This window comes from Mauremys mutica, chromosome 2 (assembly GCF_020497125.1).
Source record: "Mauremys mutica isolate MM-2020 ecotype Southern chromosome 2, ASM2049712v1, whole genome shotgun sequence".
Classification (NCBI taxonomy): Eukaryota; Metazoa; Chordata; order Testudines; family Geoemydidae; genus Mauremys; species Mauremys mutica.
The window spans coordinates 229,488,587-229,516,126 of NC_059073.1; the positions used below are offsets into that span (position 1 = coordinate 229,488,587).

The following is a 27,540-nucleotide window of genomic DNA, read 5'->3' on the forward strand; positions in this document are numbered from 1 at the left end:
GCACTGTTTGAGACATTTAAGCTTTTTTTTACTATATTTGACTCTATGCCTTCTTTTATATACAGTGCCACTCTGCCACTACTGTGACCTACTCTGTAATTCCTATATATTTTGTGCCGTGATATTACCAGGCTCCATTGATTATCATTGTTCCACCATGTTTCTGTGGTGCCTATTATATCAGGATTAAATACCAGGCACTCAAATTCACCCATCTTAGTATTTAGATTCCTTGCATTTATGTATAAGCACTTATAACATTTGTCAATATTTAGTTGTGTCCCTTCGTGTGATGTCATTGAATTGGCCACTTTTTCATTTGACTGTTTCTCTTCAGCTTCTACCCTTACTCCTGAAGAATTAATACAATTATGGAAGAAGTTAGTCAGATTATTTTATTGTGCCCCACCCATCAGCCAGCAATAAAAGTATCGGCTAACTTCTGGTTGCAGAATCTTTATTACTAGTGATGATGTATGAGTCAGAAATAACACAACTTGATTTTCAGTTCCAAGACTGAGTTGGTTAATCTGAGCACATTTGATATGGAAGCCATTGAAGGAATGCATGCAGATTCCCTGACTGGACTGTAAACTTTGAGAAGTTTAGTGGCCGAGTGGCACAAAATGTTTCCTGCCTGAATGTCAGCGGCAAAAGGAACTAGTAAGATGCAGATTCAAGAAGTTTTCCTGGAAGAGAAGAAATGTCATTTGAAGTAACCTGAGTGGTACCTTTCCTTGGAATGAAAGCAAAGTCTCAGGGCTTGGCTACATGGGGAAAAAGCTTGCAGTAGCTAGTGCGCACTAGGTACTCTGAACTAGCTACTCCACACAAACTCCCCATGTGATTGTGTTTACTGCACTTTAAGAGTGCCTTTGTGCATTAAGGGAGTGCATTAAGCTAAGCCATCCAAGGGCACTCAGTGCACAATAAGAGTATCCACACAGAGTGGTAGTACAGAGTAGCTAGTGCATTTTACATTCACACCCTTAGTTTACTGTGCACTAAACTTTCCATGTAGAAAGCCCTGAGTGTTTGATGAGTGGATTTAAGGGTTAAGGCTGAGCTTCTCAAAGGCATTATGTGCCTAACCCACACTGAAATCAATGGGAGTTAGGTGCCAGAGCACCTTTGGGGATTTGGGCCTAGGTGCTTTGACAAAAGATGTGGTTGTCCCTCTAACGGGTGGCTGAAGGTTGTCAAGTTCTCTAAGAGAGCAACTGAGTGTATTAGAACCCAGGTAATACTTTTAGACAGGGCTATGTTTACTAAGTCCAACTAATTTTAATTTGGTATTTTTTTAGATGTTAGTTCACTTCGTAATTTCTTTGTATGTTGTTATTCTTTCAAACCTGGTTGAATTGTCTTGTCCTTAGTATACTGCTGTTCAATTTCATGAATATTTATTTACATAATCTGTCCCCTTGTCTATGGCAAATGCAGTGCTTGAACTAACACTAAAATGCAAAAGGTAAGGAATAGAATCTAACGTGAGCACATCTGCACATGGTGCTCACTGTTACAGAAGAATCACCCTTTCAGCCACAATTAATTTAAACTCTAGAAATTTGGCAGCTGTAGAAATCTAGGGATAGATTCTGGCCCCTACTCCAGCTCCTGTATGCCACTCAACATTGGCCTGTGGGGCCGGTAAAGAGACTACAATGGGTCAGAGGAGAATTCCCCTACCAAAGGAGGAGAGTAAGGCTGATGTAAGTGGCATTGTGCTGCCCTCCCTGGCCCTGGGGATGGGGCTGGAATGGGACCCAAGGGGACAAGCTTGTAGAGCTCAGTGCTATGGGGATTCTGGACTTCAAACAATGTAACCCTGGGAGCACCCGGGAATGGCTGGCTGTCCTGCTTTATGTCTGCGGAAAGCAAGTAAAGAACATCCGAAATCATCACTGACTCCTTCAAAGAAATCATTCCATCAGCCATCCAAGGCAATGCAATAGTCCTGCCAGTTCTGACAAAACCTACGCTTGACGTCAATGACTTTGCAAAGTACTCACTGCTGCCCACATGTCCAGCCGCTCCTTCCTGAGCAAAGTGAGCGTGAAGGTGATAGCAACAGTAGCCTGGCTCAGATGGGAGAACAGCTCCTGACCTTGCAGAGACCAGGCCTCCATACTTATTCTGCATATTTCCTCTGCAAGCGACGATACCTCTGACATACGCACAGCACGTAGCAGGAATGGGTGAAACAGCTATCTGCAGGCAGAATGTCATGATGCTCCTCCTCCAGATGGAGTTCTGTCGGGCTCAGCATTGTCATCCTTTCTCTTCTGCATATATATTTGAAAGCACTCAGAGAGACTGTGAGATGAACTGCATCAACAGTATACTGAAGGCCTTCAGGTGCATATTACTTTCTGCACCAATGCAGCCTCTGCCATCACCTACCTGCCACAGCGCCTAGGGTGAGACCCCTGGACTCTTGCCAATAGTGCTTTAAAGGACTGTGGGAGGTGAAGTTCTTAGATCCAAGTCTCATCCAAAAGACAGAAACCCCAGCATTTAGTATTGTCTAGTATAGTATTCTGGCTGAAAACAGCTACGTGACAAGTCACTAGGTTTTGTATCCTCAGAGTTGAGCAACACTGAGAACAGGAGTAATGGCCGCCAATGAAATGATATATGCAAGTAATATGTTATGATTGGTTACACTTCAGCTGAGTGAAAATTATTCATCTTAGGTGGCAAATTGATAAGGTTTTTTCCCCTACCCCTATCACTGCATAACCACTTTCGAATGTTACTTGGAAATGTTAAAGGAAAAACTCTTAATTCTATAATTCATGGCCATGGCTATTGTAATACTGCCTGCAGTGACTCAAGAGCATGAGTATTAACCTCAGGGCTGATGGTTAGGAACCAGGCACAAACTCCAGATTGATGTGAGTTGTATACTTAGATTGCACCAACCAACTATCAAGTGGAAACTCCTCAGGCACTATAACTTCCTTAACATGGAGTCACAGACAGCTCCCTTAGGTACTCTGAGCTATCTTGCCACCCAGGTGAGCCTACCTTTGTGAGCGATGGTCCCTTACACCAAATACCACAGCAATATTCAGGTTACTCCCAGTCCCAAAGGACCAGTCACTTACCCCAGGTCAGTTGCACCTTAGATGTCCCACCAAAGACCATGCTTGTAGCCAATCCTATAATAAGCTATATAAAGATTTATTAAAAAGGAAAAGGAAAAGGAGAGTTATGTACAAGTTTAAAGCTGCTAAATATAGATACACAAATGAGTTACAATCTTAAGTTTCAAAAGCTTCTATAATCAGCAAACTCTATATGTCCTTTAGGGCTAACCCAGGCTAAGCAGCTGGGGATCTCTTGCTTATGCCTCCCTCAGAGACCAAGAGGCATAGAGATACCTAGTTCCTTTTGTGGGGTTTTTTTATCCCCTTCCTGCCATGTGCTCTGAGCTGAAAGCTCAGCTGATGGGAGGAGTCCACTTGAATGACTCATCTTCACAGGGAGGAGAGAAGAACAACAAAAGTCTTTTGTCCTCCGATAGATGGGAGGAAAATTCCAGTTACGATGACCCACACTATCAATGGACGTTTCCTTCTGCGAAGGGCTTAGCACCTTCTGTTGAAGATCTGCCCTTCACACTAATTAATATTGCTCTTCTGTTTGGTGGTTTACGCAGTCACAGAGGCTCACTATACAACCGCTCAAACATTACCTTACAATATGGGCTACTGATGTCATAAGTGAGATTAACGCACCTACATTTTTCAAGCCATTTGAATCTAGCAGTGTTTGCCCGTTAGTAATGGCTGAGTGTTTCTTTTGAACAGACCTCCCTTGCTTGGAACAGAAGAAACGAATTAATAACAGAGCATGCTGTCTCCTTGCCCCTCCTCCACCGCCGTTATTTCCACCACCGTATTTCAAACAGGGCTGGGATTCTGTAAGTATTGCCTGGGAGCATTTCTCTTGCCTCTCCTATTTTTCTTTTTTTAAATACTCATGTATCCTTTCTCAGCACTTTCTGGTTGTTGTATTCCAGCAATCCCATCTCGCCATACAGTGCAGCAACAGGAAACACTGTATTGTTTTCCTTTTTGAATGGATGCTCATTCAGTCTCCAATTGCTTGTGGGACAGCGCCTGGCTTTAAGTAATCTGGTATTGACTCAAGTCCTCCATCTTTGTTTGTTTTGGACAAATAGATCAGCCGACAAAACAGTCTCCCTGTTGCATTTCCATCAGCTTTTCCTCAGCACCACAGTCCCATCCACTCTGTGTATGCGCTGTGTATGGAATCCCTGCTTTGAGTCAGATCTGTATAGCTATGATCATTACTCAGTGATATGAATTGGCTCTTTGCCTATCTCATCATAGCAGTGTTGTCTGCTCACTTACACCTGTCAGCAGCCTACACTGGCTCCCACACATTTTCTCCCTGGGAGGGAGAATTTTCCCATTGGTCTCTTGTTAATTTCTCTTTGTTAATGCCCCACAACTATTGTGAGCTATTTTTCTTTGAGATCCAAGGCAAATACTCTGATGATTTCCAATACTACATAAGTTATCATATTATACTGATATTTTAGAATCATAGAAATGTAGGGCTTCAAGAGGTCATCTAGTCCATCCCTTTATATTGAAACAGGATTACATATACCTTGGACATTTTGTCAAGAATGTATAGAGGGTGTGATCAAAACCCTATGAAGTCAATGCTAAAATGCCCATTGACTTCAGTGGGTTTTGGATTAGGTTTATAGCACTACTCCCTCGAAACTGAAGAAGCCAGAACTTTCTAATATTCTGAAGTTCTGGCTACTGTTTCGAACGAGTACCTTATTTTTTGTTTAGTCTCTTAGTCAGCAGGGGCGGCTCCAGGCCCCAGAACGCCAAGTGTGTGCTTGGGGAGGCATGCCGTGGGGGGCACTCTGCCGGTCACCAGGAGGGCGGCAGGCAGGCAGCCTTCGGTGGCATGCCTGCGGAGGGTCTGCTGGTCCCGTGGCTTCGGTCCCACGCCTGCGGGAGGTCCACCGGAGCTGTGGGACCGGCGACCGGCAGAGCGCCCCCCGCGGCATGCCGCCGTGCTTGGGGCGGCGAAATGTCTAGAGCCCCCCTGTTAGTCAGCTACAGTACTTAAAAGCTACTGTTTAAATCCAACTGTATAATCAAAAGTAAAGACATTTTTCCTGAAAGCGTACCTTATCGTTATCTTCTTATTCAAAATGTATATAAAACAAATTAATCCCAGTGTCTCTAGGATCCTTATGAACTGAGCCCCAATATTCTCTGCTGAGGGGTTTTCAGCAGCAGCATGTTGCTTCAGTTCTAAACTCTTGCTTGAGGAATGGATCTTTGCTTTTGCGAGTGAAGACATGGTTTGTTAATCCCAGTTACTCCATATCGTTATTCTTATGCATTTCAGTATTAGTATTCTTATGCCACCAGGCACAAGCAAGCTGGTTTGCTAATGCAAGCCAGTTACTGATGGCCAAGTATTGTGGTTGAGGGAACCAGCTCTAGTACTGTGCTTAAGATTTTTCGACTGATACTCTAGGTTTCCCCTCTCCATCTTAACAATAAGATACTGTGCTGGGCCCTGGTGCAAGCTCTAGCTCCTCATTACAGTCTGTGCTCGTGTAGGACTTTATCCAACACCTGTTGAAGTCAATGGGAACTTTTTCCCCGACTGTCAAAGGAGTTGGCTCTGGCCTCTAACGAATGAATATCCATCCAGTTAAATATCACTAGAGTGAAGTTTACTCAGCCCAGAGCACAGGTTAATGTAGTTTGTATTATTAGAGCAAAGAGGCTATTTCTAGGCTGTGCTGTTACTCATAAATTGTGCCTGTAGGGAGCAGAGTCAAGTTTAAGAATAGATTTGAGTCCCACGCTGGCTGAGAGGGCATGCCATGGTGCTGGCACACTGTTATGACAGTGCTGTTAGAAGGGAGGATGAAACATGGGATGGGACAATATGCTGAAGTGATGATAATTAATTATCCATTAAGAGAAATGCATGATAAACCACAAGCCTGCACTGGATCCTTGTAAGTGGGTGGAATTAAATGCCCTACAGATCTGTACTGTTGCTGATTGATTGTTCACGCCTCCCTGTATAATCTGTATGTATATATATATATGTATATTTCTTTTTGTTTAGAAGCTGCTTACCCTTGATATGAAAAACTTATGTCAAGAGCTTCAGATAACACAAGCTTCACGTGAACCAGAATTCAATTGCCCTTCAGGACCTCCTGGCCCCCAGGTTAGTACTGCATCTCAGACAATACCCTTCCATGCTCTGATCTATTCTAAGCTCCTTACAAAACTGCTGCAGTTTTTGAAAATGGTATTTAATTTTTCACAATATTTTAAACTAAGGTTTAACTTTTTTTAAAGTTAAATAATATATTTGTCTATTTCCTCTCTCTGCCTAATGCCCTTCAGGCAAAGACTTGAGTTTGCTCTGCATTTTCATCTGCTTTAAACCAGCCTAAAGTCTTGAATCATTTAACCTCCATGGAAATTTCAGGAACCATCATTTCAAGCCTTCAACTGGTCTCTACTGGTTTTCTTTTAATATTGATCTCTGTTGTTTTCTACTGGAGGATCAAGAGCCCTAGAAATGAGTATTCTAGCAGAATATCCAGTTCTCTGTTTAGAAACCTACTTGCCAACTGGAAACAGTAGGAACCAGCTGAAAATTTTCTGCTGTAATTTCCACTAGGGAATCCATCCTTCTAGGTATGGAGGATTCGATAAGACTCTTGACAGAGCACTACAGTGTGGATCCAGTATTGACTGGTGAGTGGCACAAAGCTCCCCCTTAATGCTCAGTGCAACAGTAGGCTGTTGAAGACCAGAAAATGAAAGGCTGGGTCCAAGAGTTGAACAGTGTTTTGCACATGTCAGCAGAGAAGACCATAAAGCCTTGGAGCCCTCACAAAATGATGTGTTTTGCACAGGTGGATTCTACACAGACACCGATGAATGCCATATTATGAGGAAAGGTCCTCAATGCTGATTAAAACCTATGCAGTTTTATCTTAGTGAAATACCTGTCATAAATTAAATGCATACAGTCTATACATTAAAGGCAATATGGTGCAGTGGCTAGGGCACTAGGCTGGGACTCAGGAGACCTAGTTTCTATTTCCAACTCTGCTACTGAACTGCTCTGCGACCTTGGGCAAGTCACTTCATCTATCTGTGCCACTGTTTCCCCTCCCATTCTTTGTCAAATTAGCTGGTAAAGAAGAGGATCAGGAATTTTATGACAGAACATTTTGGTCCTTTTGAAATGAAATTACTTTAAAATGTTCCTCCCAGGGACATTTTCAATTTTTCATTGCAATTCAGAATGGCATTTTGTTCTAGAAATCTGAGAGTTTGTCATGGGAGAGAAATTCCAGTTTCCACTCAGCTCTAATTGTAAGCTCTTTGGGTCAGGGATTGTCTCTTACTATGAAAAGTACAGTGCCTAGCACAATGGGGCCTTGATCTAGGCTGCGGCCTCTAGACACTGCTGCAATGCAAATAATACCAAAAATATGTACTATGCTACAGTAGAATTAATAAGTGCACAAACACAATTTTAAAAAGCAACGCTAATGGGCTTTGTTCAAATGGAGTTTAATTTTTAATTATTTACACAATAATACTTCATAGTAGACTAGTAACTATTCTGTAATGTATTTTGTAACAGTAATAAGGTCTTACTTTAGGAGATCTCATTATAGTGCCTTGTCATTATATCTTTGCTGAAACATGGGGTGAGGCAGACATATTTTTCATATGGTGTGTGTAGATTAGTGACGTGCAAATGATCATGGTTCTCTTGTACTATATTGAGCAGTGTCTTATGTATATTAATATACAGTCCCACAATGTACTCGGCGATGTTCCAAAGGATTTATGAAGCTGCGATATGTGTGAAAGATGACAATAGTTATTTAAGTCTAAAAATAGAACTCCTGAAAAACTGAATACATCAATTCTTCCTTTAACTAAGAGAGCAATAATGCTGAATGTGATGGTCTGCAATGACCATTGACATAAATAGTATTAATAAAGTGGCTAAAGAATTTATGAAATTTATTTTCTTAGAGCACTTGAAAACAATTGGCTGTCAGGTTGTACATGGAGTAACATGTCCCTGGGAATTTTTAATTATAAACTGTGAGAATGTGCTTTATAAAGGATTCATGGTTCCAAAGCTTAGAGCAGAAAATCCTCTGGACAGTATCATTTCAGCTCTTGGCACATGGGATGGAAATACTGGTACTAAAATAAATAAATAAATAAATAATCTAAGATAGTAGCTACAAACACCTTTTTTTTTTTTTTTGGTAACTTGAATGTCCCTGATGTGAGGCAAACTGAATATTCTCTACAGAATCTGAGATGAATTTTACGTTTTCATTTTGCCTCATATATACAGATAGCAGGCTAAATTCTGCTCTGAGTTACACCACTGTAAACCTAAAATAACTCCACTGACTTCCAAGTAGCTATATTTGAGTGTAACTGAGGATAGACTCTGGCCCTAGTCATACAGTGTGATGATTAGTTTACATTGTGTTTTGGATGGTATAACTGCTACGAGACGAACAGACAGTATTCAAAATTGAACCAAGTAATGTGGGTGTTGGGGGCAAAGTCCCTCACTATAAAGGCTCAGAGGATGTCCTCCCCTGGACAATTTAAAAAAAATATCTGACAACTGGTGCATTCTAAAACCAAAACAGTTGTTTTTCATAATCTTTCTGAGCGGAGGCTCAAAGTCTCCCCTGGTTTAATGGTAGAGATGCCTTCACCTGAAGTAGCAAAATCCCTCCACCTCTTTCAGTTAAAACACTAAACCCACTTGTGGTGTTTGAGGGAATGGAGTTTCAAAAGTGCCTTCTTCGTAGCCTTCCTGAATAATGACTTTTGGATTGCATCATCATTGCCCATGACCTGTGTCCTGTTGACCAAAGCCACAGTAATGGTTTCAATTGTCACTTCAGGGAAATTAGAAATGAAATAGTTTGATACAGTTTTATGGCCTGATACTTGAATCTGTCAGGCCAGCACGCCCAGTGAGGTGTAGAGTCCCCTCCATTGCTCAGCTCATTGAAACGAGTCCCCTCAGGTCCCAATGAACTAAAATACAGCTTTAGACTGAGTTAGACATCAGACAGCATGAGAGAAATTTATACCAGAGATACTGAGACATATAACTTAGTTTGGGATTTAATTAAACAGAATTTTTTTGAGAGACTCAAGATCTTTTGCAGAGTATTTTGGACCTCCTTGTTTAAAAATGCTACAACAGCAGTTATGAAAATTATATTTCAGAACACAGCATTTCATTTTCACAACTGGAATTGTGTGAAAAAATTCACCCTATAAATGTAACCAGCAAATATTTGTCCTTTTGGTTACATTTACGAGGAGGTAAATATAATTTGTTTCACAACTATTTTTCAAAAAAATGAAAGGTGGATTTTACTGTTAGAAACCTTTTTTGTTTGGGGGGAAAACAAAACAATAAAAAAATCATATCAGTTCACTAAAATGAGAAGTTCTTAAAATCCCAGCAAAATTTCCATAATCAGGGGTTTTCAACTTCAAGGTTTTGATCCCTATAGTTTGCAACCATCTGTCCCTTCTCTTATTGTTAAATGGAAGGAAGGTCCTGGCTAGATGGGAAGGAAGTTGCAGGAGGTTAGGAGATCTTAGGTAAAGAAAAGGGAGCTGCAGCACTGAAAAGTCACGTTGGTTGAGCAGATCTCCTCAATTTTTGATCCTTTAGCACGCCACACCAGTTTCAGCATTCTTTCCATCTCTTGCTCTCCAGAGTTCCATCAGCTTCCTTGATATATGGCCCCTTTGCTCCACTCCAGCTATTTCTTCCTCACCTCAAAACTGCCCTTTCTTCATTCACTGCACCAGGCCTCTCCATTTCCTGCCATTCAGTGAGGCCACAGCACTTATAATTAAAAAGGAGCCTGAACTGGCACACCAAACACCTGTGAACTTGGGGGAAGTCACTTCTCAGAGGAACTCTCAGTTCTCGGGACAGACAGGCAGGGCTGCCCAGAATGGGGGGGTGGGGCAAGTGGGGCAATTTGCCCCAGGCCCCGGGTCCCGCAGGGGCCCCCAGGAGAATATAGTATTCTATAGTATTGCAACTTTTTTTTATGGAAGGGGCCCCCGAAATTGCTTTGCCCTAGGCCCTCTGAATCCTCTGGGTGGCCCTGCAGACAGGTGGACAGAGCTCAGGGGAAGGAAAACAACAAATGGGTACTTTTTTTAATGTAAGTTTACAATTTCCTTCACTTTTCTTTGTAGGGCCCACAAGGAATTCCTGGTGTGATGGGACCAAAAGGGGAAAAAGTAAGGACCAACTCTTTTGGAGTTTTGTTTGTTTGTAGGGTAGGGGAAAGACAGAGAGCAGGTGGCTGGGATTTTGTTTTGCTTTTGGGTTTTGGGTTTTTTTTGGTGGTGGTGGGTTCTTTGGGTGGGTGGGGTTAGAGTGACCGGATGTCCCAAATTTATAGGGACAGTCCCAAAATTTGGGGCTTTATTTTATATAGGCACCTATTACCCCGCCAGACCCAATTTTTCATACTTGCTATCTGGTCACCTAGTGGGAGTTTGTTTTAATGCCAGCTGGATGGTGTAGATCAGTTTCAGGCTATAATTTAAAGTTGCAGCTATAACTGTTCAGTCTCATTGTAGGCCTATAGTATGGCTTTTCATGATGACACCTTCTATATGTACAAAATGCTGTAGGAAAGGCTGATTGCTGATACCCTTTGGGTGGGATTTCCAAAAGCACGTAAGGAGCACAAGTCACATTGGAAGTCAATGGTCCCAAATTGCATAATAATGTTTGAAAATTGTACCCTATTTGAAGAAACGGGAAGCAGAGCCGTCCCATGCAATGTCTAATATATGGGTCTGTTCAAGATACAATAAATAGTTTTTACATTAATCTTTTTGGCCTCAATTCAGCAAAATATTTAAATGTGCTAAAGTCCATACACATTAAGCAAAGGACTTAAGCAGAAGCTTAATTTTAAGCATGTGCCTAATGCTAAGCATATGTTTAAGTGCTTTGCTGAATAGGGAGGGATTGCTGAATTGGGACCCAAATATAATTGAAGATGCCATTTATTCTGTTATGTGAGTACTGTCCACGTTAGCTCATAGAATAAAGTCCAAGACACACAGATCTTCCCAATTCAGTTTAAGTACATTAATTTATGACCTGCTGTTCTTCACTTGGTATCTCCATGACTAATATGTTTTTTTTCCTGTGGCAGGGGGAAATTGGCAGACCAGGAAGAAAGGTACGAATCAAGGTTTATAGAATCTGGTTCATGCACCAGCCTCATAGTTGACATGTGGCAGCTATTAGGGGTTGACCCAGATGTCAATTTGAATTCTGTGTAAAAGTGGATGACAAGATATGTTCCTACTCACACTATTAAAAGAGAGTAGAGAATAACCTGAGCTAGATATTCGTGCCCAGGGGAGTAGACTTTGGGAACAGTTATAAAAGCTGTAAAAAAAAAAAAAAAAGTAAAAATTAAAATCCTGACTGATCCACAGAGAAACACAAGCCTAAGTCGGACACTCATTGAAAATAGGGTTCAATTAAATGACCTTTGTGCCAAAAGACAAATAACTGTTAGTGATTATATTTGAGGGGTTCTGGCACCAGCACAATATGCTGACTACAACCTTGCATTTGCTGACACGTGAGTCATGCTATATTGTCAACAGTATGTGCCCCTAAATGCCATGATACAAAATATTACATCTCACTGGCTAAGTGTTCCTTTTAATGTAATTAATGTTCAAAAGAAGCCAAAAATTCCTCTGCAGGATGAAATCAGAGATATGCAGAGATTAGGTCATTCCACCAAGAAAAGAGCCACTCTTTTAAATAATACACCGAATATTTTAACAATAGGCACAAATCAATTAATTCAAATTAATTCAAAGTACACCTCTACTCCAATATAACGCTGTCCTAGGGAACCAAAATATCTTACTGCATTATAGGTGAAACCGCATTATATCGAACTTGCTTTGATCCGCCGGAGCGCGCAGCCCCGCCCCCACGATAGATCCAAATTTACCATGTTATATCCAAGTTTACCACGTTATATCCAAATTCGTGTTATATCGGGTCGTGTTATATCGGGTTAGAGGTGTATGTAAATATAAGAATTATGTATATAGTATTTATTTATTTAGATTTCAAATGCCAGATAGAAAAGAAATAAATGACCTGTATAGCTCTGAGTTTCCCAGATAGTAGTATTTCAGAGAGACGGCATATCTTAGACACTGGAATACTTGCTCTTCTCATTAAAATCATCAGAATCACCAAATTCAGTCCTAGAGTAAGTGAGCACAACTACTCAGTGAAAGTTGTCTGGCTTATTCTAAGACATACTTTTAGCCCTACTGGTCTTGATTGGAGTTCTAAGGCCAGCTCCTCAGTTGGTGTAAATGGATGTAGCTCCAGGATCTGGTCCTAGAGTTTTTTTTTACAAGTAACATAGTCATAATTAATAAAGTATATCAATATCCTAGGATAACATTTGAAAAAGAAAGTAAAATGAATCTGTAGAAATGCAGTGTTAGTAAATGTGATGGGTCTAGTTCAGACATGCCAAACCGGTAAAAAAAAACCAGACATTGGGCTTCTTTTTGGCTTAATTGGCTTGTGAGTTGCTTGTTGGCTAGTTTTTGTCTTGTAGCTTGTTACTTGTTTGGCTTGTAGCTTTTTGCTTGTTGTAGCTTGTTGCTTCTTTTTTTTTTTATCATCTCCCGGCAAGCAGGGGCAAGGGGGGGTAAGCGGGAGCAAGGGAGGGAGAGAGTCAGGGATACACAGCGGGACCACCACAGTCCCAAGCTGCATGCCGGGGGGGATCCAGTCCCATAGAGTGTTGGGGTTCTTAGATTGGCTTGTTTTGGCCTTGTTTTGAAATGGGATTAGCTTGATTTTTGGCTTAGTGTGAAAGTTGGGGTGCTTATTTACCGTGTGAAAGTTGCCAACTGTGATCTAGTTCTGTTCTCCCTTGCTGTATATTTGGTTTGCATTGGTGTAACTACAAGGGGTTACTCCTGATTTAAATTGGCATACACGCGGGCAGATTTTGGTTTACTGATCCTGTTTTTAAGGAGGAATCTTGTAAATTGCATGTAGATTTCGCCCTTCACTGATCTATATATACTTCCAGCACTGATATATATATATATATATATATATATATATATATATATATATATATATATATATATATTATGCATTAGAATATATTTGTTTCTGAGAGTCCAAAACTTCTCTTCTTAGAATCAACAGAAAGCATACTATGGACTCCTTGGGTTTAAACATAATGTATCAGTTGCAATTTTTTTTCTTGAAGTTACTGTACTGAAGATATTCAAGTACTTCTTCTCTAATTTGCATCTCCTCTGTGACAGAACCCTGTATGCTGGAATGATATTAAACCCATTTTCATAATATTTGATTGTTTCCTTTTAAGGGTAGACCAGGTCCTCCAGGTGTCCCCGGAATGCCAGGACCAATTGGATGGCCTGGGCCAATGGGACCTAAGGTAACATTTAAACACTTTTACTACATTGAATTTGTATATATTGAGCAGAATGGGTAATTTTTTCTGCCCTTCAGGAATTAAAATATGTTAAATTAAAATTGCCAAATCAAGTCTAACTGAGACTTGCTAATAATCAGGGGTGCTGGAACAATTTGTATGGTGGGGGTGCTGAGAGCCATTGAAGCAAACTGTAAAATCTGTATATAATGGAAACCGCTTTACATAGACTGTCAGGGTTGGAAGGGACTGTAGGAGGACATCTAGTCCAACCCCCTACTCAAAGCAGGACCAATCCCCAGACAGATTTTTGCCCCAGATTCCTAAATGGCCCCCTCAAGGATTGAGCTCACAACCCTGGGTTTATCAGGCCAATGCTCAAACCACTAAGCTATCCACTTCAAGTCAGGGGTTGCAGTAGCAATGTTTTAGTCACAGGTATTTTTAATAAAAGTCATGGACAGATCATGGGCAGTAAACAAAAATTCATGGCCCATGACCTGTCCATGACTTTTACTATATAACCCTAACTAAAACTTGGGCCACTGCTCAGGGGGAGAGGTGTTGTTGTCCGGGGGTCCTGCAGGTGTTGGGAGGGTGTGGTCCAGGACCCCTGCTGGTGCTGGGGGGGGCAGCAGCACGCGGACCAGGATCCGTGCAGTGGGTGGCGGTGTGCGACCCAGGACTCTGCTGGTGCTGGGTGGAGGGGGCTGGCAGGCTCTCTACCCAGCTCTGACCGGCATGTCCCTTCAGCTCCTAGGGGGAGGGGCAGCCAGGGAGGCTCTGCCAACTGCTCCCGCCACAAGCATCAGCTCCGCAGCTCCCATTGGCCAGGAACCACAGCCAATGGGAGCTGCAGGGCTGGTCCCTGCAGGCACAGACAGCGTGCAGAGCCCCCTGGCCCCTCTGCCTAGGAGCTGCAGGGACATGCTGGTGGGAATCGGATACTGTATATGGTAGCATCTGTATTTTGAGGCTTCTCTGAACTTAATCTACACAATGGTCATTGGCATTAAAGGGCTCAGTGCTCCATTTGTGGTGGGAGTGGGGAAGTCATCCCTCTCAAAAGTCATGATATCCTCAAGTTTTTTCCCCTAATGGCAGCAATGAGAATGGGAGGATTGCACAGCCATCTAGCACCTCCACACTTTGAGGTCTGAGAGCAGATTAACTATATTTTAAAAATGAAAAACTGGTTCAGTTGGCCATTTCTATCCATGAATCCTAGTCCTTTAGTGAAGAGCGCCTTTCTGTATTCAGGTTTCAGAGTGGTAGCCATGTTAGTCTGTACCAGCAAAAAGAACGGGGAGTACTTGTGGCACCTTAGAGACTAACAAATTTATCTGGGCAAAGTGGGTTTTAGCCCACGAAAGCTTATGCCCAAATAAATTTGTTAGTCTCTAGGGAGCCACAAGTACTCCTCGTTCTTTTTTCTGTATTCAGACAATTTTCTCCTGTTTCATCTATTAGTGTAGCTTTTACCCTACCCCTTACTGACCGCACTCTGTCTCATCTTTATCTCTTCCTCATAACTTGGCTCCAAGTCCTACATTATTTCTTATTCTTTTGCTTCTATCAACCTCCTCCTCCTGCTTCTTCTGTTCTATAGATTTGTGTCTTGTTTCCTTTGTTTGTATCTTCTACTCTTCACTTATTTCTGTTTTCCACCAATCTATGGTAAGGTTGGCTTGGCCTAAATAGATTTTTATAGGTGCCTGTGCTTGTTTCCCTAAAGTATGTTCCTCTTTCCTTCCATTTTCCACATCCAGGTCTTCTGTCTCCTATTTTCCAACCTCCAGAGGCCTTCCTTTCACTTAGTTATTCTTCCACACCTTTTTCTTTCTACAAACCTCCTATGGGCTGTTTTCTCCCTCTTTCCCCATCTCCAGGTCTCCTTTCTCTTTCCTTCCTCATTAGTCCTCTTTCAGGTTTCCAGTCTCCCTTACACATAGCCTTCCTCCAGGTCTCCTTTCTCCCACATTGCTTCACCAAGTCTTCTCTTCAGCTCCATTAACTCTCCCCTTGCCTGGCTGCATGCAGCAGGAAGATCTTGCTCACCACTGAGGCTGGAAAGGCCAAATGCGCTTCCTTCTGCAGGGAGCACAAAAAGCCCAAGTTTTCCGCCCTGGTAGGGCTGCTACTTCTGCAGTGACTCCAGATCTCACCCTTCTCAGATGCTCATCTGACAGGCAATCAAAACAGCCAGGTTGTATCCCTCCATACCAAGAGGATCCCAGCAGACTACAACATTTGGTCACTATAACCCAGGGAGGTGGTATAGTTAAGGCACACCAGGTTGAGTCTATATGCCTTGGCATAGGGGAAAATGCTACTGGGAATAATTTGCCCACATATCCTTGTGCAGGGTCTGGGAAAACTAAAGCATATATTACTTAGAAAGAAAATCATACCCAAAGAGATGAGACTGGTAGAAATGAGAAAATGCCTGATGACTCAGGCTAAGTCAGTTGGCAGTGTACAGTTTGGATTTACACTATAAAACTACACTGAGAGTTGTTAAAGTCAGGCATGTTTCATACATTTGACACAAAAACGGAAGCATCAGTTGTTCCAATACGACACCTTTCAAGAGCCACAGTTGTTAACTCTTTTTTTTTTACCCCTTTAGGGTGAAAAGGGGGATTTGGGTGTGATGGGATTGCAAGGTACAAGAGGACCAATTGGCTCAAAGGTTTGTTAACCCAGCTGCTATATATCCAGACATTGGTTTCTCACACTCTGTTGCTTCCCTCATGAACTGGTTAGAAAGCACTTGTGGAGCTTTTGGTTCTGTTTCAAATAACAGTAGGCTTTGGGGTTTTCTTTTAAATACAATTAAAACCACAAGATTTTCTTCTTGAAGCTAAAAAAGGTTGCGCAATATGGCCTGCTGTGGCTACTTTCCTAGCGTCTTACGCAAATGTTTTGGTGTAAATCAATGTAATCAGGAAGAGACTCATTTTAAGAGCAAAGCGCATGTAACCCATCCCACTATTTTCCCTCCAGTCCCATAAGATTATGTGGACAAATTCATCCTCTGTTATAACCATGTACTCTCATTGCTGTGTTTAATAGTGGGAAGAATTTGCCCCATGTAGACGATGGTGTCTCTGGAATTGTATTCTATATTATTATTATTATTTATTTTATTTCTTTGTATATTATGGCTTCTGAATGTAGACGTGTATGACACAAAATATCAGGGAACCGGAAAAGGTAAAATATGAGGTCTCTTCTCTGATGGTTTAATCCTTCTCTCAAAAGTGCTGACACCTGTTTCTCTTGTGGGAGAGGGAGGCTTTAATGGGGGTACCCTGGTGGCTGCACAGAACATGCAGTACAGTGTCCTGAAGCTAGCTCATTGAGATTCGTGGCCTGGATGTTGGAACAACCAAAGAGTAGATTGCCACCAAGACTATGTGGGTTTAGTGGGAGGTGTATGAATATCCCAGTAATTCAGACACAATCAGTCACAGTTATTCTGCTCACTATGGAGTCTCAGTACCTAGATTCCAGGAATTTCCAGACTTGCCTGGGATGCTAATTGTATGAAGAGCCAGAACTTTCTTTCTGAGCAAAACTTTGGGTCACTTATTTGCTTTACATTTTTGATGCCAAGTTGGAAATAGAGCACTATGTACGAGAGCAGCCAGTTAACCTTGGTGCTGTGATACTTCTCAGGGCATTTCCTCTGTGTACAAGTCTGCAAACTGTTCAGCATGTGGTGCAGGACATGAAGACTGTGCTGCCCACTTGGATCTGAAGAGAGAGGGGGACAGGAGAACAGATACAGGGCCTTAGTATCTATATTTTTTGTAGAGTGTAAATTTGCAACAGTTAAAGGAATAAAAAACAAAGAAAGCAGTAAACTGCCTAAGTGCTCCCATGCCCTCCCATGACACATACCCACTGAGGATAGGCCTTGTGTTCAATGTTAGAACTGAACTAATGTCTTTAACATGACAGGAATAGCACAATCTCTCTCATGCAACCAACAAGGATTTCCAAATATGACCCGAACTCAAATGTCAATTGTACGCTGACCAATGCAGAGAGTGTGTTATTTCATCCTGCTCTTTACGTCACTATCTTACTCAAAAACGGAGCAGGAAAGAAGAAATAGATGCAGCCGTTTTAGTCTGGGAGCGTAGTGTAGTAAAATTTCATTACATGGACAACTTAGTGATAGAAAGGGAAGGTGAGTGTCATTTGATTTGTAAAAATCTACAGAATCATCATTTCAATGGTGTCACCCTCTGCAGCATGGCAGGCCCTCTGCCCGACTCTCCCCATGATCTCCCAGCACCAGTTCCTCGAGTTGATGGAAATTTTGATAGTACAATGTCATTGGAAATGAATCGAGTTGGGTATTATTTGAACGCCCTTTCTACCACAAATGCAATAACAAACCTGGAACAATTATATAGCTCAGGGGTCGGCAACCTTTCAGAAATGGTATGCCGAGTCTTCATATGCACTCTAATTTAAGGTTTTGCATGCCACTAATACATTTTAATGTTTTTAGAAGGTCTCTTTCTATAAGTCTATGATATATAACTAAACTATTGTTGTATGTAAAGTAAATAAGGTTTTTAAAATGTTTAAGAAACTTCATTTAAAATTAAATTAAAATGCAGAGCCCCTCGGGCCGGTGGCCAGGACCTGGGCAGCGTGAGTGCCACTGAAAATCAGCTCGTGTGCCATCTTTGGCACGCGTGCCATAGGTTGCCTACCCCTGATGTAGATGTATATTGAAGAAAATATTTAAAAATCAACTTTTTCCAATTATGCTTTAACACAGGGATGTGTTGCTTACCTAAAAAAGTTGTTGATTTTTGGTAATCCTAGGGAAATTAGCCTTGACATGTAGAACTGAAAACATGTATTCATCAAAGTCAGCAGCGTTGTCTCTGTCCAAGGCACCTCTGCTAGACACATTATCACAAAAGTTGTCCTCATCTGCACCACGCTCACACATCTCTGTACAAGACAGGCTGCTGGCCAAACATTTGCAGGCTGGTGAGCATCTGGTCTTTTCACACAAGCATTTGATTAGCTGAATGATTGATTCAGGAATGCCTGGTATTTCACACACAACTGATGTGATCAGTCCATCTTTACAGACCATCCATGCCCAACAGAGGAGGGCAGTTTTGGATGTGCTTGATCATCCTGGAGTCATTCTATTGCTTGACAATTTGTCCTCTTGATAGCAGGTATAAACACACCCCTTGTCAATGGCAATTTTTCTCCCTTTGCTTCTTGGAAAACATCCACCAACCTAGCTGTGCAAGTGTCATAATGTTGGTCATCAAATGATAAACTCAACATGCGAATGCTTCCAAGTGCATTTGATCTCAACAGTAACTGTCTCAGCCCTTCTGAACATCTTCACAGTGAGGTGAGAGTCTATGGAGGCTAAATCAAATGTATTCCAGTAAAATAATTTGATTTCTCCAGCCAACCATCCAGGAGTGTCACATCCTGTGGAAACCGAGCAGTGAGGTGGCTTTTAAGGTCTGAGTGATAGGAACACATCTCTGAGGGACAGACAGTGATTCTGTTCTCTAGCAGTAGGCACAAAAACAGAATCTTGCTGAAGCCTTGGGTAGTGTCTTAGGATTAGGACATCTGTGTCTTGTGCAAAACGCCAAAGTTTAGTAGCCCCCCTCTCTGTGGCATTGACGGCATGCAAGATAATTTTAGTGTCAGCCTCCTCATGGTACTACCAAGAAACTCCACTGAACAGTGCAAGGCAGCAGCTTCATTATGCCATGTGAAATTCTTTGAGGAATTATTCACATGCTGGAGCATTTCTCCTGCAAGGTATGAGGTTAACTTGTACTTCATGCAAATATGAGACAGTAGCTTCTTAATTGTGACATTGGAGGTGTTTGTGAAGTCAGTGATTTTGTACTGGACAGGTTCAATATCATGAAGACTCTTCTTTCTGGTAATATTTTTAATTGATTCCTCTGCATACATATCAAACACCAGGAGGACTTTGTCAAAAGTCCAGTATTTTCTCTGTATCCTCATGATGAAGTATTCAGCCAAATCTCAGCAGGTGTTAACTGTTTCTGGTTTGATGAGAGCTTGTACCTCAGCCATGCCATCTGATTGCTATGCTGAAAGGCCTCTGCTGGCATAAGTTACTAGTCACACTGTTAGTAGGTGCTGGCTTAGGAAAAGCAAGCAAAATGTGCATTAGTTTGCTGTTCACCTGAAACATGCATTATTCTATTTCATTCGAACATGGATCGTGATACCATGGAAAACTTGTTCTCTCCCAAAGGCTTGTGTAGATCAACATCCTGATGAGATCTGGACACAATCAGGAGATGAGCAAACAATGACCTCTCTGTGGTTAGCTCTGTAGTAGTCCCTGCCATCTTCACTCTGACTTTCTTCTTTGCATTAAAGCACAGTTTTAATCTGTTCTTCTTGATGGGAGCCCATAGATTGATGGAGGCTTGGATAATCTGTTGGGTTTTGAAGGCTTCATACAAGACATGACCCAAAATGTCCCTTCAATTGACATCTCTAGCTAGCTCATCACTGAAGACTGCTTTCGTCATGATATTGAGGAGCTCAGGTCCATCATACACAAGTGTGTTGCCAGTGGCGTAAGCTTGTCCTGTAGCTTTAAAATAGCCCCTTCTTGGCATTTAACAGCACCTAATAAGTCTATATGGTGCTTGGTTATTTCTTGGACGTCATCTCAGCCATACGTAATGTTTTGTTCAAAATTCGATGGAGTTCTGGGGTTGTCAGGAAAAACTAGGGAAAAGGATTTGGATGCTGTATTATGCCTACCGACCCCTCAATGATGTTCATTGCTATATTTATGTGCCCTAGGGCTTTGTCTGAACCAAGTGCATGGATGGGAACTGCTGACCTTTTCACAAACCAATTTCCTCTTTGAAATTCCTCCCATATGTCAGAATCAGACTTTTCTCTTATTTCAGGAAGGTACCAGGCTATCAGTGCAGGTTAAATCTAAAGCAAAAAAGTATTTCACAAAGTCTTCCAGTGCTACGAGGTGCAAATTCCAATTAGCCATCCTGACAGATCAAATAAAGAGCAGCAAAGATTTGCCCGCAGCAGGTATTTATCCCAGCATCTTCAACTTTTTCCTGGTACTCAATGTACTTCCTCTCCTGCCTTGCCAAGTTCAATTTGTGTTACACTTCTTTTAGTGTGTAAGGTGCCACTGAACATTGTGTTTAACGGGCTCCTCCGAGATTCAGCTACTTGTCGCTACTCTTCATCTCCCCATTGATAGCTAAAAATAAGCAAGACCAAGGTAAAAACAAGAATTGTGTAATAAAATACTTTGGGACTGTAATGAATTATGTTATGTAATGTACGTTGTGTAACTATATGCAAACCATTTGCAAATGGATTCCAGTAATGTCTGGCTGAATGCTGACATCTAAACTAGTGCCTCATTGCAACCTTTTTGGCATAATAAACAAAGCTGATCATCAATATCACTGTGAACTGCCTCTTCTTTTTGCCAGTCATGGCAAATCAACTTGGTTGGCCTTCCATTTTATAGTACCCTGTAACATTAAAAAATAAATAAATCAGGTATCACGTCCTGAGCATTGACTGATAACACAGTACTGTCAGTCAAGGGCCACAATTTAGCTGTGTTAGGGCCGCATGTTTGACACACCCATGTTAAAGTATAATTTTTTTTAATGGATTTTAAAATATTTTCTCAAATGCATATTTACATAATTATTCTAGGCCATATTTGGTACCGTTGTGTTCATAGTAGAAAGGGATTTCAAATGATGCACAATTTCAACCCATTTCTGATGATACTGTATTATCGAAACCTAAGGACCTGGTGCTGGGTGACGGGGATGAGAGGAGGCAAGTCCTCCTGCCATGCTGCAGAGGGTGACACCATTGAAATTATGATTCTGTGGATTTTTATGAACAAAATGACACCTCCCTTAGCTTTCTATCCTTAACTTAGCACAGAATTATACATGCTCCCAAGCTATTTGTTGGGTATTTCTTAAGAAGGAAAAACTAAAAGTCATAGTAATCTTCACATTGGAAGCCAACTAAAACATATTGTAGGGACTTCACTTAATATTTGCCACTTAGGAGGAAAAAAAAGGGTGATTGGGAAATTATTTCTAAAATTGCTTGGGGTTATTAATTGCAGAGACTGGATAAGATTTAATTAAACCAGTAATTGAATTTGCTTTCTGCTCTTTTAGTTTTTAAAGCAATTTCAAACATGATTAGCATGCTTGCTTTACCTGCTGGCTTTTTCATGCTGTCTTATGGTCTGAAATATCTTGCCTTTGTCTTGTACCTTCATAGCTATGCTTTTTCTCTGCTCTCTTACAATCTACAAAGAAAACGTTTGGATTTAGAAGTTGATGCAACTAATTATTTAAGCTTTCCCCCACCCTGACTTTTAAATTTGCAAGATGTGAATTCACTTCTTGGAAGATCTAGAAAATGTGAAGCAGTAAAATGTCTCTCTTTCCCTTTTAGGGTTACCCTGGAAGTAGAGGAGAAAAGGTCAGTGTTACAATAACTTAAACATTGTAAGCAATAATGGAAACTATTGTAGAAATTTACTATACACCCATTAGCAGGTGGAGATGCTGAGGGTGTGAAATCAGAAAGCCTTATGAAAGGAGAGTGGTATTAAGACTTGTACTGAGAAGAAAGATGGACATGTGGTGTAAACATTGAGCTGAGCTCCCAAAGCACTGGATTTAATTCCTAGCTCTTCTTCTGACTCCCTATTTGAACTTGTGTGACTCATTTTCTCTCTCTGTTCCCCATTTGTAAAATGAGCACAGTGATCCTTCATTTGTCTACCATCTGTTTAGATCATAGGCTCTGGGAGGCAGAGAAAGTCCCTTACCATGTGTGAAGATAATGCATAGCACAATGTTTGCGGACTCCAGATTAGAGCCGGTTGAAAAAATTCAAGTTTAGCAAATGTGCCCTTTTTTCCAACGAGTTCTAATCTAGAGACTGCTGTAATATAAATATTAATAATAAGGAACGTTTTTAAGTGAATTTATAATCTGCTGTCAGCCACACACACTGAATGTTACTATATGTTACTAAACTGTCCTCCCCTGTTTAATGCTTCACACAGACAAGAAAAAAATTCCCTATGAAATGGTAAAAATTGTCTTTATTTCTACCATTCCTCACCCCCTACAGGGAGCCAGAGGAGAGAGGGGTGACAAAGGCCTCAAAGGAGACAAGGTACATATTTTGGTTTCACAGTGGCTTTAAATTAAACCTGAGTGAACATAAGCCAGCCTATAATCCTTTTTAAATGGTTTTAGCTGATAATATCTTATTGTTCTGAAAATAAACTGAGATTTGATGATGTGGAATTTTTACCATAAAAGTAAATTCCTAACCACATAGAGTGTGAATCCCTCCTGATCTAAGTACAGGAATCTGATTAATGCTTTGACCTTGTCAGATCAAAATATCAGTGGTCTTTTTGGGTCAATGAGGTTCTGTGTGGTAGTCACAAAAAATATTTATTAGCTATACATGGCCTAACAGTAATCATCTCCTTCTCGTGCCAGCCATTTGTGGAACTGCTGCTAAGGAGGAGAGTTCACAGAAAAGCCTCCATCACTGACCCTAGAGTAATTCTTGGGTTATATGGCCCCTCCATCAGATAGCTAGGAGGAGGAGTTTCAGGCCCCTTTAAATTTCAGCCAGTGAGTGAAGAATATTCTCCCATGTTAGGTTGCTGGGACATGCTGAGCATATTGCATTGTGTTAAGACCCTCGAGATCTCTGGTAGTCCATTCTGGCTAATTAAAAGAGCCACACACAGCCCTGGCCACCAGGGATTTTTCATCTTCAAGCTACTGTGGCACAAAGAGGCTACTGCCCATTTATAATGAAAATGTGTCTGGACAAATTGTCTGGCTACAAAACCCCAATACATTGTTTCTTTTGGAGTATATCAAAACAAAACCTGATGCTATGCTGTCAAAGATCAATCAGCATGTTTTTGATTACTCGTCTTTTGTTTTACAGGGGTATATAGGTTTCCCTGGAATGCTGGGGCAGAAAGTAAGTAAACATGACATAAAGTCAAGTCTCCTTAGAAATTTGAGTAAGCATCCACATAGACACTTGGTTCATTGAGTGGTTTCAGCAGCATCTGAGTTCCAGAACCATGGATCTTGGTCAAAGGGTGCCAAAAAATTGAGAGTTATTTTAATCTGATGACCAGTATTTTGCATCCTTTGAACCAGACCCTGCAGTCTTTTTATTTTAGGTGAAGACTGCAGGTTTTGGCTTAAGTGAGGGTTTTTTTTTTTGTTTGTTTGTTTTTTCAATTCTCTTTTCAGGAATATTTGATCAGAAACTTGTCCCCACTTTAAATTTCCAGACTTTTGTTTGTGACTTGGTAGCCAATCTAATTGCATGGTGTTACTAAACATCTCTATTAAATAGTATTATGATTTAGAATGACCTGCTTCTAAATAGCAGGGCTTACCCTGACTGGTTTTGGTATCTCCATTAATCAAGAACTAGACAAATAATTATAATTCAGATTTAAAGATTGTTTTATGGGCACAATCCTTAAAGGAAGGTCTATAAGTAACAATCATAATCAGATTTTGTCTGGGAAATTAGGTTAAGAAAATAATTGCTACTTCTGAAGGGGATAGCAGAGAAGAAAGCTGGTCACCTTTCTTACTGGTGATTTTATTAATTACAGGTCCTTGGAGCAAAGCTACATACTTTGAAATGTGTCAGAAAGAGGGTTATTAGCCAAGTTGTCTGGAAAACCCCATGTCTGCTAACCTGTTTCTGATTTCCCCAGCTGGCTTCTTTTCTAGATGAGGGCTCTTTCTGAGGGATTTTGGGTAAAAAAATAAGTTAAAATTTTAAAGTATTTTTGAAAGTATTTAGTTATAACCACAAACTGGCAATATATTTTACAACAACAATGGTATTCTCTTGGGACCAAACTGTTCACATAGCCTAATAGTGTACACTGAATGTACTGCATTACCTGCTGTGTTGTATAAGACACATATTACCAATTTAATACATATTTCTATACTTAAGACCTGCCTTTTTTCTCTCCCACTCCCTAAGGGAGAAATGGGTCCAAAGGGAGAACCTGGAGTGCCCGGGCCCAGAGGACCTATTGGAAGACCAGGAAAACGAGGCAAACAAGTAGGAACCCTGTGTTTTCTCTTTACGAGTTTTCTGGGATTTCTGTGGTTGTGATGAGTCACTAGATCCTCCGTCATTTCATGCACCAGTATTTGGTTATATTGATTCTCTCCACTTTTTGTGCATAGAAATTGAATGATTTTGAATACGGTATATATAGGGGTGTGTGTGTGTGTGTGTGTGTGAGCATGCATGTGTGCATGCATACAGTACATAGAGTAAGTGTTCTACTTGTGTAGGAATTCAAGCCTGGCCAGTCATACAGTCAGAATTTGAAGGTCGAAGGTTAGGCTGTATGTTATCTGAAATGTAATTTTTCCTAGATTGATGACAAGATTTTGGTTGAGTGTAACTTCAGACAGGGCTGTGATCTTCCCTCTGAGTGCCAAACAGCATGGCAGGGGTGCGGTTCTTACAGCTGATAGGCTCCACACCCCTGCCCTCATTGACATTTCCCTGTCAGAGCTGGCAGCTAGGGTATCTCCGTTATGACTCTTGACTCAGTTCAAGGCCTGGTTCTCTGGTCCCTCTGAGGTACACTCAGGACAGGACCCAAAGTGTTAGGAGCAACAGTGATTTCACAAGACCTTTTTTGGCTCCCCAATACTGAGGCTGGCTTGGAGTCAGGGCTGCTCTAATTTCTCCCCAGATGTCAATAGCCCAAGGGATGGTTATGGCAGCCAGGGATACCCAACGTGTAGGGATACTCCAGCCATGCTGTTGCCACTGGGGGCTGTGAGAAGGGATATCACTTCAGGCTAAGAGAATTTTTAGCCAGACAGGTAAGCTGGCTTTATGGACCTGTTGGGGCACTGGAGAGGCCACAGTGAAGGCCAGCATCTGGTCCTTAGTCTCCCCAACTACCTTCCTCACCCACGTGGAGTTGGGGAGCCACTGTACATGATCAGGGCATCCCTAACATCCACCCTCAGCAGCAGAGTGGGGCAGAGTTCATTGGCTGTGGTGTAAACACTGCATGGTATCCCATTTCCACTCTAAAGAAAGGTTTTGGAAGTAACCAATTGGAGGAAGCCTTTATAGTCTGCTTTCCAAGTTTGGTTTGGAATCAGAAACATTCCACTCTCATCATTTACCAACAGTCACCACAACGTGGCATCTGAGATGAAAACAAACTGTCCAGTGGTGCAAAATTAGAAATATGTGTAGGAAATAGCAACGATACTTTCAACCTGGAACTAATACGTCAAGGGGATAATGCTAGTGGTTGTACAATGTAATGACTGGCACGCTACAGTCTCAATCCAGCAAACTGAGTTCAAATCTCAGCGGGACTTAAATGCACTTCTAGTGGCTCTGTTGTGCATTGGACTTCTAGAGCTGGGAGGGCATTCAAAGATTGTGGGTTTGAATCCCACCAGAATTGCACTTCTAGACCCTTCCTTGTTAGCATAGTGATGAGTATCCCTGCCTGTCATGTTGGAGGCCAGAGTTTCATTTCCTGATGGGAAACTGTAGTTTTTGAGGGCTGAGTAGATGATGAATCACAGTGGTCCCTTCTGGCCTTTTAATCTATGAATGAATATAAAATACAAATAACTAGCAAGAGGTAGAAAGCTGGGAGGCAGAAATGCTGAAGTAAATGGGGGCTCTGGGTTGTGTATCCAAAGGTGTCACATCAGGGAACAGGTTATAATCCATCTCCATATGGTTCCGGCAAGACCGCCATGCCTAAAATACTGAGTTCAGCCCTGGGCACCACATGCCAGAAATATATCAACAGATTAGAGAAGTTCAGTGAAGAGCAAGAAAAATGATTAGGGGCGGAAGGAATTGATTTATGAGGGAAGATTAAATATATTCAGCTTGGCTAAACAGTGACCAGACTCAGAGTGAAACTGCTTGTGTGCATTGGAAAAGAGACACCTGGCACTCTAATGGACTAGATTAATACATTGTGGACTCACAAGAACCATTGGTTTGTACTTCAAAAACACACTAATGTTACTGTGTATGCACTAAATATGCCTCCACTACCATTTTAAATTCCAATCCTGCAACTGGATCCACATGGATAGACCTTTGTGCCTAGGCACGGCCCCCTTGAGTTCAAATGGACTTTGCATGGGCATCCGTCCACACAGATCAGATTGCTGGGGCCTTGGAGGTTACCGCATCTCAGTGTAAAGAAAGGAGGCTGTTATAAAACATTCTTATTGTCTCTTCCTCTTTATGGAGTAGATCCTGAGATCACATTGATTAATATCCTGGTTACATGAATGGAACCAATCATGATAGTACTGCATGCAAAGGATAAATCCATGCACTCTGAAAGTGGTGACATAGGGCACTTAGCAACTTTTAAAATAAAAACAATTGAAATCTGGTAAAAGATTAACCAGATGAAATAATATTATAGTAACTCGTTCTTTTTGGAGGGTTCAAAATAATTATATATGTATAGAACTCACATCTTCAAATTCTTTGGGATTAGGTGTAAAAGCTGATAATTGTATATAGAAGTTGATGCAAGCTTCTCCAATACAAGCTGTATACATTTCTCCAAGTAATTAAAAGTATTACATTAATTACGAACTCAGAAGAGCTAATACGCATCATCAGTTGCATTTTTAGTGCATGTTTCCTCATATTGCTTCCTTTACAACCTGAACCAATTTTAAACAATAATATTTGCATACAGTTGCAGGAGCTCCAGCAGTTCCTTTGTAGAAGCTTATGTTCAATGGCCAGTTGCAGGTATTTTATTT

The 27,540-nt window shown here is 41.2% G+C and overlaps 1 protein-coding gene across 4 annotated transcripts in view; it reads left to right on the forward strand.

Annotated features, from left to right (window-relative positions):
• Window positions 1–27,540, forward strand: part of COLQ (collagen like tail subunit of asymmetric acetylcholinesterase) — a 69,009-nt gene that overhangs the window by 23,606 nt on the left and 17,863 nt on the right. For 3 of the 4 annotated variants that reach the window (XM_045005919.1, XM_045005921.1, XR_006576997.1), the window contains exons 2-11: window positions 3,816–3,928; window positions 6,148–6,252; window positions 10,323–10,367; window positions 11,300–11,326; window positions 13,538–13,609; window positions 16,236–16,298; window positions 22,130–22,156; window positions 22,817–22,861; window positions 23,660–23,695; window positions 24,734–24,814. In XM_045005919.1, coding sequence (XP_044861854.1) covers window positions 3,816–3,928; window positions 6,148–6,252; window positions 10,323–10,367; window positions 11,300–11,326; window positions 13,538–13,609; window positions 16,236–16,298; window positions 22,130–22,156; window positions 22,817–22,861; window positions 23,660–23,695; window positions 24,734–24,814 — 614 coding nt within the window. The remainder of the gene's footprint in view (window positions 1–3,815; window positions 3,929–6,147; window positions 6,253–10,322; window positions 10,368–11,299; window positions 11,327–13,537; window positions 13,610–16,235; window positions 16,299–22,129; window positions 22,157–22,816; window positions 22,862–23,659; window positions 23,696–24,733; window positions 24,815–27,540) is intronic. The other variant, XM_045005920.1, reaches the window with a different exon arrangement.